This window comes from Egretta garzetta, unplaced genomic scaffold, assembly GCF_000687185.1.
Source record: "Egretta garzetta isolate BGI_Z169 unplaced genomic scaffold, ASM68718v1 scaffold217, whole genome shotgun sequence".
Lineage (NCBI taxonomy): Eukaryota > Metazoa > Chordata > Aves > Pelecaniformes > Ardeidae > Egretta > Egretta garzetta.
Window position 1 is genome coordinate 1,418,563 of NW_009260395.1, and position 14,998 is coordinate 1,433,560.

At 41.9% G+C, this 14,998-nt stretch overlaps 1 protein-coding gene across 1 annotated transcript in view; it reads right to left on the minus strand.

The window, feature by feature from the left end:
- Positions 1-965: 965 nt before the first annotated feature.
- SLC35F2 (solute carrier family 35 member F2) overlaps positions 966-14,998 on the minus strand; it is a 31,019-nt gene continuing 16,986 nt past the window's right edge. The window contains 7 exon segments of the mRNA XM_035898521.1: positions 966-1,056; positions 1,058-1,161; positions 5,044-5,198; positions 5,854-5,906; positions 6,717-6,873; positions 8,580-8,739; positions 14,485-14,612. Coding sequence (XP_035754414.1) covers positions 966-1,056; positions 1,058-1,161; positions 5,044-5,198; positions 5,854-5,906; positions 6,717-6,873; positions 8,580-8,739; positions 14,485-14,612 — 848 coding nt within the window.

The following is a 14,998-nucleotide window of genomic DNA, read 5'->3' on the forward strand; positions in this document are numbered from 1 at the left end:
GAAAGCACTTAACTTTTTGGAGATAACGTCATTATTGTTGCAACGAATATTGGCTGACATGCTTTGACTTTTTTTTAAGAAATGCCAATTTTATTCAAATCTTTCTGCAGAAATGTGTCCCATTTCAGGGAGAAATTCACTGAGAAGTGAATTTCAGTTCACACCCTTTTGCTATCTCATCAAGGAAAAAAAAAATCCTTCTGTTCTTACTGAACAGTGCAAGGGCCTGACTTTGTCTCCTCCACCTAGTGGGAATGCACCAAACAACAGGCCACTGAGAGAGAAAAAGAAGGGATTATAGAAACACATATTCAAACTTCCCTTACTAGCAAAACTCAAAATAAAATACTTGTAGCAGCCCCAGCTGCAACAGGGAGTGCAGCAATATGAAGAGACGAACATTTGGGTGGAATGTAAGAAGTAAATCCTCCAGCAGAGGAATGAAGTCCATCAGCACGTGGAAGGTGTACGATGTAATACGGCTTGCAGAACTAGATCCTGTGAGAAGCTGAGTGGCTTCGGCAAGATGCTATTTGAGTGTACCCAGCACCGAGGTGTGAGAGCCATGAAGCCCCCAGATAGGTCTTGCAGATTTAAGTCCCTAATGCAATATAAAACATATTTACTCCAGTTAGTGACCTGAGAGCTTGCTTTGGCTTAGTTTCTCCCCCAAGCATTTGCTGTTAAGTTAATTAAGCATTTAAAAATAACAGTCTCTTGCTTTCCAGAGACTCCACATAAATACTACTCTGTCTTCTTCTAAGGGCCAGATTTTCTGCAAGGGTAAATCAATACAGTTTCACTGATTGAGGATCTGGCCTTAAAAGTCTATCCAGTGCATTAAAACCAGCGCAGCATGACATATGCCTTGGCAGTAGAACAATTCTCCAGATTAATATTTGAGGGAAATTTGGCAGTAAAAAAAAAAAAAAAGAAAACCTGTATTTTGAAATGCTGCCATTTCTTTAATCAGTGCTGACCACCACTGTTTCTCCTCTTGTGAACTGTACAGTTATGGCTGGGGGGGGGCGGGCGGTTTCTCCCGGCCTTGTATACAGGCTGTGGCAAGGCGGGGGGTTCTGCCGTCCGAGTTGGAGTGGAGCAATACAAAATGAAGCCCACCATGATGATAATGAAGGACAGGATATAAAGACCTGAAAACTAGCAGAGGAAAGAAAGAAAAACGTTAAGTCTTGTCTGATGTAAAAACATGTCAATGCTGCCTCATTTTAAGAATGTGAAAGCTACCCTTCCTTTTTAAAAATATTTTAACAAAGATTATCACAACAATCTATATTCAGGTCTGAAAATCAAAATTCAACAGCTCCATTCACTGATAGGCTCAAGCTGCTGGCTGGTTTTCTCTGCATCTCATTCTCAACACTGTTGGCCAAGGAGTTTCCTTAGGCCTACATACAAGAATCTTAACAGAGAGAACAAACGGCTGCAAATACGGTGATACTGAAGGGTGGCTGTTTACACAGGTGAATGCTGAAACACTGTATCCCTAAGAGATTTTTGTTTCAGCACAGCCAAATATTTCAGGTCATGGCAAAAGATGAATCTCTCCAGCCTACTGCAAGCCACCAGAGTAGCTGGTTCTCTGCACAGCTCTCTTAACCACCTGCAGGGCTAGATAAATGTTATTACTGGACCAAAACTGGTTTGCTCTCTACAGCCAGCAAGTCCTTCAAGAGAGGGAGATGGGGGCGCCTTTTACAAGATCAGTATTTGTGCTCTGTCAAGAGTGGTATGAGATAAGAGTATGAACTGCCAAGGTACATCAGGCATTTGATTCACTTTCACTTGCCTGTTACAAGTCCAATAATTGTCAAGATTCATCCACCTTGACAGAAAAATAAATGCTTACTTTGTAACACCAGATTCAGTAATGCAAAGTGTTTGAGTTATCCACAGCCAGGAACACTTCTTAGCAGATTTGCTGAAGTCCTCCTTATTGCCTTTGCCAAACCACACTGATTAAACAGTAGGATGAAGGACACAGCACACTCTACATTCCACTGTCAATATTCCCTAACCTCCTTAGCTTCCTTAGACATGCTTGAAAAATATGTTCTAGTTTATGAAGCAGCAGAGCTGGATGAAATGAATGGTAGGACCTGGACAGTGGAATCTGTTCCAAAAAAGACTGAGGCATCTACAGTTAAGGCATTGCAATTCCTAGCTTGTAGTCACTTGGCTCGGAAACTGGAGGCACCATGCAAAAGGAAAAGCAGACTGGAACGCAGTGGCCTTGTGATACGTGGCCTCTCTCCCCACCTTGCTGGCTGTTTGCCTGGAGCAGCTTGGATCCAAGCGATCACTCTGCCCGTGAGGAAGCACCAAGCTCTGAAGATATCCTGATAGAGGCAGCAGCAGCGTCCATGGCCCTACCCATGCCTGACCCATCCCCATCAAACGGGCAGAGCTTGGGTCTGTATCAAGGCACCTGCAGAACTTCCCCGGAGTGCAACCTAAGGCCATGAGTGAACACGTGCTCGCATGCAAGGACACGTGGCCAGCAGGCAAGACTGGCTGGTCACCATAACTGCCAGACCCCCTCTCATAGTGCATACAAGGCAGAAGGCATCTCTGATCCTGCTCAGAATTAATTCCTCTGTGACTGGATACACAGTCACCAAGCCAGGGTGCCAAACCTGTTGCAGCATAGCTGTGATTCAGGGCCCGCCTATGCGTTTGCAGCTATTGAGACAGGTGAGCCTTAACCACACTGCTCCAACAGGCTTACTCTCCTTTTTCTTCTTTCTTTCATTTTTGGGGAGGGCTCAGTGGTCTTTTCCTGGGTTTTTGTCTTCCTTTTTTTTTTTTTTCATTTCAAATATTGCAGCAACTTCATTGCTTCAGGCACTGATTTCAGTCGTACCTCTGCAGCTTATATCCCCATACTCACTGTCAAGCCTAAAGACTACTTTAAATGTTACTGGAGGACTGTAACCCCATCTAGTGTCTGTATTTGAGTATACTCCCTTCCATACGAGTTTATACAACAAAAGCATTTGGAGTCCTTTTCTAATATCCCTTGAGGGATTACAGGTATCTATACAATGAGCTCATCAGGGAGAAGCACAGCAAAGATTCATTATGGAGTAAAAGAAAAAAAAAAGAGCTCATCAAAACAGGTATGCAAAATTCACATTTCACCTTGAACAGATATGGTTGGAGCTGAAAAGTTGAGTGCATTAGCAAAATGCTGTGTACAAGTCAAAACCTCATCAACTCCTGGGCCCGGTCTCTGCTGTAGCCGCCACATGAGTGTGCCGCTGCTGTTTCAGAGCAGGCCCAGGCCACAGCAATTTGGAGCTCTCCGTGGCTCGCTCCGCTCTGCAGCCCAGACAAGCCTTCAGAGGCTTGCTGTAAAATATCATCTGGTAATGAGGACTAGAGAGCGATTCCTTGCATTTTTGTTTGTAGATTCCTGTGTCCAGGGTGCTTTTTAATCCAGGAAATGTCCTGCCTGGTTTCTTTGCCCCGTAGGTAAAGAAACTACAGGACTAACTTGGCAATTATTTTCTACTGTTAAGTGTTATGTTAAAACCAGTGTCAAAATCAGGTTCCCTCAGCTCTTGGTTCCCAAGCTATCTCTGATCCTCTGATCACTAAAGATGTGGCATTATTGCTGCCCCCCTTTTTGCTATTTCATTGTTTCCAACCACAGATGCAAGTTCCTTTGTTAATAAATATCTGAAATGCTCCCATAATACAATCCCAAAGTGTCCTCTAATTATTTTTTCCTTTTTGCTACCAGAATACCCCACAGTTAGCAACTATGGTATGATCTGCTCCCAGCAAAACATCTCCCCAAAATAAGCTAAAAATTCTGAAGAATAAAAGGTTATTATATTCCTTCCAAAGCTCTTTCTTACTTCTGCCTCTTTACTATTATGAATATAAATTTATAATCACTTCTTTAGTTAAGCCATCTGGGTGCCAAAATACATGTTTGGCAGGGACTTAGAAAGGATTTTTTTAATTGTTAAAATTTGAGTATGGTTCACTTCCTACATTCATTTTTAATGGATGCTTTGTAGCTTGGAGCATATTTTGGAACCCAAAACAGGGAGGAAAGCTGAGCTAAGAGACTCCAGAAAAGGAAAATCTAGCTGCTGTTGGACCCTACCATTACCAGACCTCCACACTGTAAAATAACTTGTCCTTCATTTTCAGAAACAAATCCAACCTAAAAGTTTCTGGCTCTCCATAATGCTGAAGAGAAAGCAACCACATGGAATAACACAAATTAAGTTCTTAAGCAAAGTTCACAAGCATCTCACTAAGCCCCTCCAGTCACCAAGTGACTGACTCAATTAGTCCAATTGCTGTAATGAGCTAGGTTCCCATAAATGATTCTGGATAAAACATGTGGGGTGCAATGAAATCTTTTCAGCACTGTCATTTAGCTTGAATAAACGCTACCAAAAATATTTTAGGGCGCAATAAAAGTAACTACCTTTTGGAGAGCGTACAGAACAATATATTTATCTGCATTTTTTTTTTTCAGTTTCTTTAATCTCTCCTTAGCAGTAGCACTGAGAGCACTTGATTCTTATCCTAAGATGTTGGTAATGAACAGATTAAGTTTCTAAAAGAAAATATTAATTTCTGTACATCAAGCCAAACTGCTCCCTTCTCAGACATCAAATGCCTTTCAGGACAGGGAGATTCAAACCCTCTCTTTGGACACTTGGAGAGAGGAACCAAATCTAACATATGGTTCCACACAGGGCTTATGGCAACTCTACCATTTGAACACCTTGGGCAATTGCTATCTCTTAACATTAACTCTAAAGTATTCCATCAAGTGTGAAATTGTTTGAAAATCACTATCTGCCTAATGGTGCAATGCTATGTAATAAATTAAGTATGACTCCTCCTGATTGACGTCTGCCAACAACGAGCAATACAAGCTGCAGAAATGTGTAAGTGCAAACAACTGTTCAGGGGCTTTTAAGAACGTTACGCTTTATTTATAATTTTTGGGTAAAAAGGTAACTGAAATTATAGCGAAAGAATGAAGGTACTTACCTTACAGAAAAAGAGGAAAAGCCCAAAGAACAGACTGTAGAGATCTGCAGTCAGAATACCCAGGTTGACGGAGGTTGCGCTGGTAACTTTAATCACTACTGGCATGAAGCTATACAGCCCAAACATGCACAGAGCAAAGACTGTGAAGAGCAATGCTGTAAAACAAGATGACAGTTTACTCCTAAGGTACAGAATAATGATTTTAAAGAACACCAATATTCTTCAGATGCTTTAAAACTATGAATTTTTATCTTTTAGGTTAAGGTCTCCTAAGAGATATGGGAATGTAAACTTAAGAAAAACATGGCAGAAATACTCCTTTTCCAAGACTACCCTGTACTGGAAAAATTACTGTATCTATACAAGTTCTTGTTCTATCCTAGTTAACGTTGAAGAAATTTAGAGCCACATTTCTTAATAACAAACAGTTCTGTTGAGGTCAAAATGTGTCACAAAATCCATTTTTCCAGTATTTCATTTAGGAAGGACAACAGAAAAATGTTCTTGCGATGTTCCAACACCAAAGATGTCTCTTAATTAAACAGGTTTAATTTTTACTTATTTCAATTTATTTTGAAAAATTATTTCATTATATATGTATTATGCAAAACTTGGGCTCAAAGGTTCAACCCTGCAAACCCCATCTCTTTGCTGAGCTGCAAAGTTCGCAGAGAATAAATTTGTGACAATATAATATGAATGCTGCTTAATATCCAGAGAAAGAAAATGAAAACCCCAGCATTCAAAGTCTAAGCAATTATCATTTTCCAGTGTTCTGTAAAAACATACATCATTTCGTCAAACACATACCAATTTCCCAGTTCCACTGAATTCTCATTATCTCCCTATGTTCCACAATGGCTCTAGAGTTAGAGAAAAGATATAACACAGTAAAAAAGAAACACATCATATTCAAATAGAGAATTTAATTACCAAAATATATAAGAAACATTTTGATTTATAATCCCTTAATTTTTTGTTTGAAATTTTATTGAATGACAGTGACTCCAACATCTAACAAGCATGAAAAAAAGACTTGAAAATTAAAGTGTCTGAAAGTCAAGAATTTTATTTATTTTTGCACTTTTTGTTTAATTCTTATGCCTTCTTCCCAGGCTTTTTCATCCTTCAGGGATTCAGTTTTATTTGATACACCATTTGAGGAAATTATTAACTATAATGATGAGAAATGAGGAACATAAAATTCATTAGGTAGACTTAAGTGCATGTGGTCTGTTATTCTAACGTGGTTATTTGTAAGAGGATACATGGCTTCATTTTAAACTGAAGTTCAATATGGAAGACCTCATGCTAACAATCATCTCCTAAACTTTTCCACAGAGAAAATCCATTAAGAAATGCATTCCTGTCCTCAGCATACTGAGTGTCCTCATGAAGATCAACAAAATCAAAAACACAGCCAAGTATCGTATGTGTTCAATTGCAGGATTTCAGCTTTAGAATTGCTGTAATAAGAGTAGTGCAAATAAAATGCATATAAAATGGATGCTGATCAGCAACAAAAATAAAATTCAAGCGGAAAGACTCCCATATACACCAAATGTATACATAACAAAGAATTAATTTAATAACAACATCATCATTTCATGGTAGACAAGCAATCATCTGTAGAATATTCTTAATTAGTTTTAAAATAAATATTAGATCCTTACAGCTGTAGACCGCTGATAATAGTCCCAAACAAGCCCAACATTCCTAGAAACTCCACTCTGCTCAGATTTTTCACAATGTATTCCTCACTCACATTAGAAATGGCATACAAAGAAGAACCAAGAAGTACTAAGACATCTCCAATCACCACGTCACTACCTGTACAGAAATATTAATCCACAATAAGGGTAATGCTGCAAACACTTTTTAACTTTCCTTAAAAAGACAAGCAAATTTATCTCTAACATCTCCATCTTCCTAGCGCCTTCCAGGGTAAGGGGAAAGGAAACATCTCCCGTGTGTGCAGATGAGTGGCTCGGTGTCTGAGCACAGACTCTGCTACCTGCCCACCTCACCCTGCGCAGCCTGGCATGAGCTAAACCCAGCATTTAAATCTCTTCCTGCCCAAGCCACTGCTGTATAGGCTGGTCCAATTCTACTTCTGCTGACCTCAGGCACCACAGGGACTCGAGAAAATTCCTGGTTAGAGATGCTCTCCGCCTTTCTGAATATTAGCCCCACTTTTGCAGTAAGGCCCGATCCAAGCCTTGCTAAAATCAGTCTATTGATTTCAGCGGGACCTGGACTCAGCTTCAGGTTTATGACAGGTCTTAAGTGGGCACAGCAGACGGGTGGTATCGTGTGTCCTGCTGCGATTTATTTATACTGTGCAAATGGGACTCCCTGTGTTACAATCACTCATCAAGTAAAGGTTATGCATCAGCTAAATAGCAAGAGGATTGCTGTTGTTTAAACCCTTGAATTGATTTAAAATTTCCTTCCCTGAGCCACTTGGCAATCACTAAGAAGGTATGGCCAAAATATAAGGGTAAGCAGTAGTAAGGATACCCAGGTCAGTGAACAAAGCACTGCTGTCTTAAAGCCTCAGGGAAAGAACATTTCTCTCCCTCAGGACCGAGATACTTGTACCACATAGCATTAAAGCTAAACCTCAGTTTGTCTTGATGTCTTACCTACAGTAAGGCCCCAAAATAACACCAAACAGATTTATCTCTATGCTACCTGATGAAGGCAATGCCCCATTCCACTCTCCCTGAAATTTACCTTGCCTCATACCCTCTGGCTCTGGAAATTCAAAAATCTTTTTTCAAAATAAGATCGCTGTGATATGGGTTGACTTAGGCATCTGTCGCAGAGAAGACAAGACCTGCCCTCATCTGCACCAGCTAGATCCTGGTTCCCAGAGCTCAGTCTCCCTGTGGAGGTCCCAGGAATCCTGACATCCTGCCCACATCTCCTCTTGCTCTCCCGGCATAAGCCCCAACTTTCCAGGCTGTGGCCTGTGGGCCTCGGGGATACATGGACCGCTTCCGTTGGGTCTGCCAAAGATAACTCTGAGAAGTCAGCTGGCTCTTAAGTAACTTCAGATTTGCTATCTGTGCTTGTAGAAAACTGCAAATCAGAGAAGTCTGGCTGCCAGCAGGCTGATGCAGCGTAAGCAAGACAAGGTTTGCAGGGCAGGGCAGCATCTTTTATTAGACCATCTCAACGTGATTAGTGAAAGTGAATAAGCTTTCAAGAATGAGGCCTTTCATCAGGTCTGATGAAGAGCAGCAAAACTTAAGCTTAACACAAATGTTGCTCTTTTAAAGTGGAAGAAATTAGTCTAACCTACAAGCAAAGAAATTCCACAGCTTCCTATAAAATCAGCATCTCCTCAGCCACTATCTTCTTGGACAAGGACTACAAATAGCAATGTGTCTTCTCCTCTTCTCTTTTAAAATAAAACTACAACCACTCCCCCTGCATTTGCTCCTCTTTCTCCTTTACAAGTTAGCCCACCACAGGAACTGTCTCTCCGCTCTTTCCGCCCCACTCCCCCACCACGATAAAGGCCTCCTTACCTTCGCTGTCTTGCCTCCCCGCCAAAATGTCTGCACCCACCATTGTTCCTACACCCAGCAAACAGACGGCAACAGCAAGAAAATGGATCAGCCTGTATCTTGCACGGAGAATGAACCACGACAAAGCCATCAGCACAGGAATCCCGAAACAGTCCAGCAGCTGTGTATTAAGAGAAATGGTGTGAATTAGAAACCCACCGCAAATCTGGATTGCCCTATCCTGAAAGCAAATGTTCAGGATCTTACCTTCAGATCAGATGTTAATGAAAGTCACAAAGCAACTCCAGTGGATCTGTTTAAAATAGGGGTCAGACCCACATTTTACCACAAAAAGCATTTTGCAAGTGAAAGACAAGCTGGGGCGAGGCATCCACTCTCTCCTGGTAGGAAGGCACTGATCTAGAAACTCTTCTAATGATGGATCTAATCAACCTTTGCAGCTTCACAAAGTAATGCTAGCATGTTGCTCCGAAACCACATTGCTCCCCAGGACACTGATACAAGGAGGTGGTTCACTGACATCTCCTTTTCTCCCCAGCAGGCTTTGTCTAGCTCATCTTTTCACTCCTCATCAAATCTGTAATTAGAATTTAGGGCTCCATGTACACAAAGTAAAAATCTGGAACTATTAAAGGATAAAAGTGACCTGATTTTATATTATAGTGAATAGGGCAAGAATCTGACCCTGCAATTTTGGTTTGTTTGGTTTTTTTCCCCCAACTGGATCCTACTGAAAAAAAAAGAAAAATTGGTACACGTGCTGGGAACCACATGCAAAATTGGTAGAAGGAAGACAGGAGGGGAAGCACAACCTTCCTAAAGTCTCCTTCCCTGTCTTCCAGCTTTCCACAAAAGCATGTACAAGCCTCCAGTGCAGCCTCATTACTCCGTGAGAGCTGACTCTCCATGAGCCAGAAGCAGCTCACCCGCACCCCAGCAGCAGAGACACGCAAGGCAGCTGGAGTTTCGAAGCACTTTGGATGTGTTTGCAGACACTGCCCCGAGCAGACTTAACGGCTGAGGTTCAAGGATGTCTGCACTCCATGACAAGCAGTGACACCAACTTCTTTCCTTTCTTCATTATCTCTTCTCTGTGTGTTCCTAAAATCCTGTGTGGCTTTGCCTTGTTGTTAGACCCACCCATCTTCTACCCATTCTTCTCTATTACAGAAAATACCAGGAGTTAGCTGTGTACTTAATATAGAAAAACAATGTTCTAGAATAACCAAATAATACCAAAACCACTGAGCTAATCATAATTGGTTTAGTATTTCAATCAATAAAATAAATTTTGGTTCTGAATTTGCCTGGAGAGGAAAAAAATAAAAAAAGGTGTCTTTTCTGACCTGTCTCATTAGAGTGCCATGAAACTATACAAGGGAATGTACTACAGGAGGACATATAGTCAGCCTTCCAAAGACTGCTCACAAATTACTCCTAAATGTCAGCCCTTAAAACCTGGCCTCTTGAAGTCACTACAAAGTATTAGGTCCAGGTCAATAGGACTGGAGCATAATCATTACAAGCAAGATGAAAGCCCTTAGTCCTTAATGTTCATTGTCAACTTCTGCCTGCTTGAGTGCACCACTGCGGTCTTCTTCCCTTAGTTCAGCCATCGTCCCCAAGGGTTTTAACCAAACTCATAAGACTTTCATGGTAAGTTTGGTTTCACTTGTTCGTAACTACACATATTAAAGTCTTACCGGCACAGCATTAAGGGGAATTATTACAGATTAATTTCTAATCCTTTAACCTATTTGTCTTCTTGGCAGCTTGGACTGCCTCCAGCTTGGCCAGTTTGAGAAATCCATGCAAAAGCACTTGCCTAGGCTGTATTAGCAGACATTAGAGCCACACTGGTCCTAATGTGGGATTCCATATATTCCAGTATAAAAAAGTATCATGATGTGAGCTTCTATATAGTCACAGGCCTTTTTCTCTATCTTACCTTTTGTCTAGGATGAAAAAAAAAATTTCTAGTATTTCCTCTGAATTTGACTGGTTTGACTAGTATCAAACAAGTATTATTTATCTGTTTCTGCAAAACATACAATTTAGCTCTCATAACTCTGTTTTTCCACCTTTGATCTGAACCAGTTCTGTCCTGAGTATGGAAATGTAATTGATCTCTCTGGTGTGAAGTTGCAACCACGCAAACTACAAAATATTACAAAAATTAAAAAGCAAAATCTTTACTCCCCTTGTAGCAGACATCCCTTCTATTAATATGTAAGCTTTCAATTTCCCGTTAATTGAGATGTTACCATGTAGCTTTCCAACCTCCAAGCAGTTTTTCAACCCAAATAGAAAGCGTGGAGCAAAAATGCTTAAAAAAAAAAAAATCCTAATTAGGATGTAAGAGAGTACTAGATAACGAGCCACAAGCTCTTTCAGTAACGCCGGATGAGGAATTGCTGCATCCAGACTAGCAGTCTCTAGACATGTGGAGCAGCTACGGCATCCTGGTTCGAAAACTTGCAGCCAGGACACACAGGCACCAAATGATGGAGAACACACCCTGGTAATCAGTTCCAGGGGACAATTACCCTCAATTACAGACAGAAGAAATCTGATTTCCGACTACTGGATCGTGCCTCCCTTTCATCTACTATGTTACAGAGCCCTTTGGTGGGAAATGGTCTCTTCTGTGCAGGATCCGAGATCAAAGAGGTGCAAAGCAGATGTAATATCGCAATGAATTGTGTCAATGGAACCATTTAAAAGAATAAAGTTTAATTCTTCAGGTTTTATGACATTTGCAGCAGTACTGCGGTACTGATTACTATTGCCAGTAGACCCCAGCAAACTCTCATCTTATTCAATTCTAGCCTGTACTTTTACAAAGGAAAAAACATAACCTGGTGATTTGATTTACAAATGCTTTGCCTCAAGCCAGGTTTTAGCCACACTGTTTATAGGAGGCTTTAAAGGTAGGGCGAGTAAATTATTAAAAGATGTTTTAATACATGGTTAATAAATTATCATAGACTGTTGGAGGTCATTGCTTGCTTATAATTGCCAGCTCCAGACAGCTCTGTGAGCAAGAAAGCTCAACAGCTCATCCCACTCGCTTCCCCGCAAGGCTCTCTTAGAGCAGCCTCCAGCTGAGCCCCGGGGGCTCATCCTGCGTTTTCTCCTGTTGAGGTTAACACTCCTCCATCAGCCTGATAGCCTCAACAGCTGCCTATAAAATGCCTCCACTCGAATCATATACGGAGCAAATGCTAATTGTGCCAAATAACATGTCAACAACATGAAACCACAGCTATGCTGCTTGTTTTTTCCTAGGAAATATGTGGTCAAACAGCAGCACAGGCAAGTCCGGCCACCGGCAGCAAGAAGTCTCCCTGGCATTGCCTCAGCCACAGCCAAACAGAAGGGGTTCAGTTGTGCACCAAAGATTTTTTCTTTATTTATGGAGAAATGAGAGCTGCCATCCCAACGTTACCTCCTTAAAAATCTCCCAGCCCCTTCTGTGCAATGCTGGTATTTGATAAGTAAAGGAAAATCAGTTTTGCTTTTCTGTGCGTGTGTGAGAAAATACATGGAAGTTCCTCACTGAGCTGAGATAACTTATCTTTGAAGACAATTTTCACAGGGCTGAGCTGAAGCTTAAGCCAGACAGCGTTTTAACAGTGATTACCCTGAAGGTGCCATACACTCCTCTCTTGCTCTTGCGCTCCCTGGGCACCCACTGACAGCCAGTACTGCAGACAGGCCATCAGGCTGGGTGCTCGGAACCACAGGTTCTGATGTAGCTGCAGAACCGCTTGCTACTGACAGATAGCAAATGCCTTGTACTGGAGCAAATCACAGGCTTTTTTTGTGTCCTGTATCTCATTTCTGACAGGGGTGAGAAACTGGTGACTTCAGAGAACGTGCAAGAAACCTTACTGCAACAGGCAGTTATGACAAATTCACAATTACAGAACTGGCACTGCAAGAAGCATCAGTCTGAAGGTTACCACATAGGAAGAAGGTTCAGCGAGTGCTTGAGTTTGACAACTGGACAGAACAACCTACTGTATCTATTCTTTCTTAATTTCTATGAAAAAAATCATGGTAATAGCTTTACTACTTCTGAGAACTTGGATCAAAGTCCTGGCACTTTCAGCTGTAAAGTATATGATCAAACAGTGTCTCGGTTATCAGCTTAACTTGGTCCTGGACTGAAACATGTCACTCTTAAAGGTTTGATTTCTTAGGCGTTATTTGTGAAGAAATTGAAGGCCTAATGAGTCATAACACTTAAATACAAACTGGAAATGTGACAATAATAATCCACCAGGCACACATTACTGGTCTTTAAATAGTGCAAGGAAAAGTTACGGCAGTTCTCTAAAGGGAGCTGAGACCACAGGAGTTTATTGCTTTACAGGTAATTCCTTTAAATATTAACCCCTGTTACTTTGACTCTGTAAAACACTGACACCTAAACACGCTTTTCCAGCTAACAGCCAGTTCTGCATGGTACATTATTTTTTTATTCAGGCCAGTGGGAACCCCAGCCACAGATCCACCATCAGTAAGAGCAGGCATAGGCTGCCCCAGCCCCGGACACGCTCCCTCCTTGCTTCTGCACCATCCCCTCCCTTCTTCCAGCAGCAGCAGCTGTGGAGCCCCACAGGGAGCTAACTTGGGCCTGACACAGCTCACAGAATCACAGAATGGCAAGGGTTGGAAGGGACTTTGGGAGATCATCCAGCCCAACCCCCCTGTTAAAGCAGGTTCACCCAGAGCAGGTTGCACAGGACATCGTCCAGGCAGGCTTTGAATATCTCCAGAGGAGGACACTCCACAACCCCCCTGGGCAGCCTGTTCCAGTGCTCTGTCACCCTCAAAGGAAAGAAGTTCTTACTCATATTCAGCTAAAACCTCTTATGCTTCAGTTTGTGCCCATTGCCCCTTGTCTTGTTGCTGGGCTCCACTGAGAAGAGTCTGGCTCTGTCCTCATGACATCCACTCTTAAGATATTTGTAAGTATTTATGAGATCCCCTCTCAGTCTTCTCTTCTTCAGGCTAAACAAGCCCAGCTCCCTTCAGCCTTTCCTCATAGGAGAGATGCTCCAGTCCCCTAATCAATCAATCATCCCCTCGCCAATAGCCCAGCAAGAGACAGGGTTTACTCTGACTTTTGCTGAGTGTCCTGAGCCAGTCTGCTGAAGGGATTTGGCCATGCAAGCTCAGGAGCATGCAGCTGGCAGCAGGAACTCTTCCAGCAGCTTATGTCTGTGTAAGGCAACAAAGAAAGCCCAGCCTTAGCCCTCCTGCTCATAGAACTATTTCAGAACACAAGATTTATCCTAGTGCAACGATGCAGCGCCAAGCAGTGGCATTGCAGAGGACGTTTACTGGCACTTCGGAAGCCTGGCACGTTGACCTCCCTTCCGTCTCATCCAGAGAGGGGCCTGAAGTGCCCCATCCAAAAGCTATAGGGCTGGTCCCTCACTGCATTGTCAGCAACACCAGCTAACTATCAGTATGCCCTCACATGTGGGGTTACATCTCAATGCCTTCCACGGTTCTAGGGCTAGGCAGGAGATCTACCTCGCTCTCATCAGCAAGAACCTGTGCTAAGTGAGTGTTACCTGGTCCTAAATCTTTATTTTGTGTCAGGAGAAAAACCTGAGTGGCTGTCAGCAAACTCTTAGAAGTGCTTTCTATTAAAATAATTAGAGTTCAACTCAAGAGCTGGCACAGTGTAATACCAGCCAATTTTCTCTGCTTCCTGGAAATGTTATTCATGATGCAGAACGCTCTTCTCTGTACTGCAGAGAGAAAAATAGATATTGGAAAGCTTTTTCAGGCTTAAATCGCTTCCGTGTCTGTCCTGTGAATCTCATTTCAGAAACAGGTCCAAAACTGCAATAAAAGCAACAGTTCAAAAAGAGAGATCAGTCCTTACCTGCACACTTGTGAGGGTCGTGTATTGGTAGGCTTTTACAATCATGTAATTGGCTTCAACATCAGCCAGTCCCAAAAAAATATACTTCCACCACCTCTGTTTCAAAATTTGCCAAAGACTGTCACTGCCTGTTTAGAAGAAAGCAGCAATCAATATGTGTTTCTTTCCAACCAAATGTTGCACAGGAATCTCGCTTTTTAGAAGCATAAATAATACTGAGACGTTTGATTTTGTTTGCCCCTGCTTAGGCAAGATACAATAACTGCAAACTGCAGCCCGGGAGGAGACAACGCAAATGGTGAAAAGCACAGAAATTCTTCCACATGAGGGAGAAAACCAGACTAGAGTTGTTTAAAGAGTAAATTAATAAGCAGCAGCTTGTTACAACAAAGCCTCTTTTCCCCAACATAACAGGACTTGAAACCAAAGAGCACATAATTTTAAACAGATACGAAATGAAATCAAATTAAATGCACATTTAACCTGTGAAATTAATTTCCATGTGTTATTACAA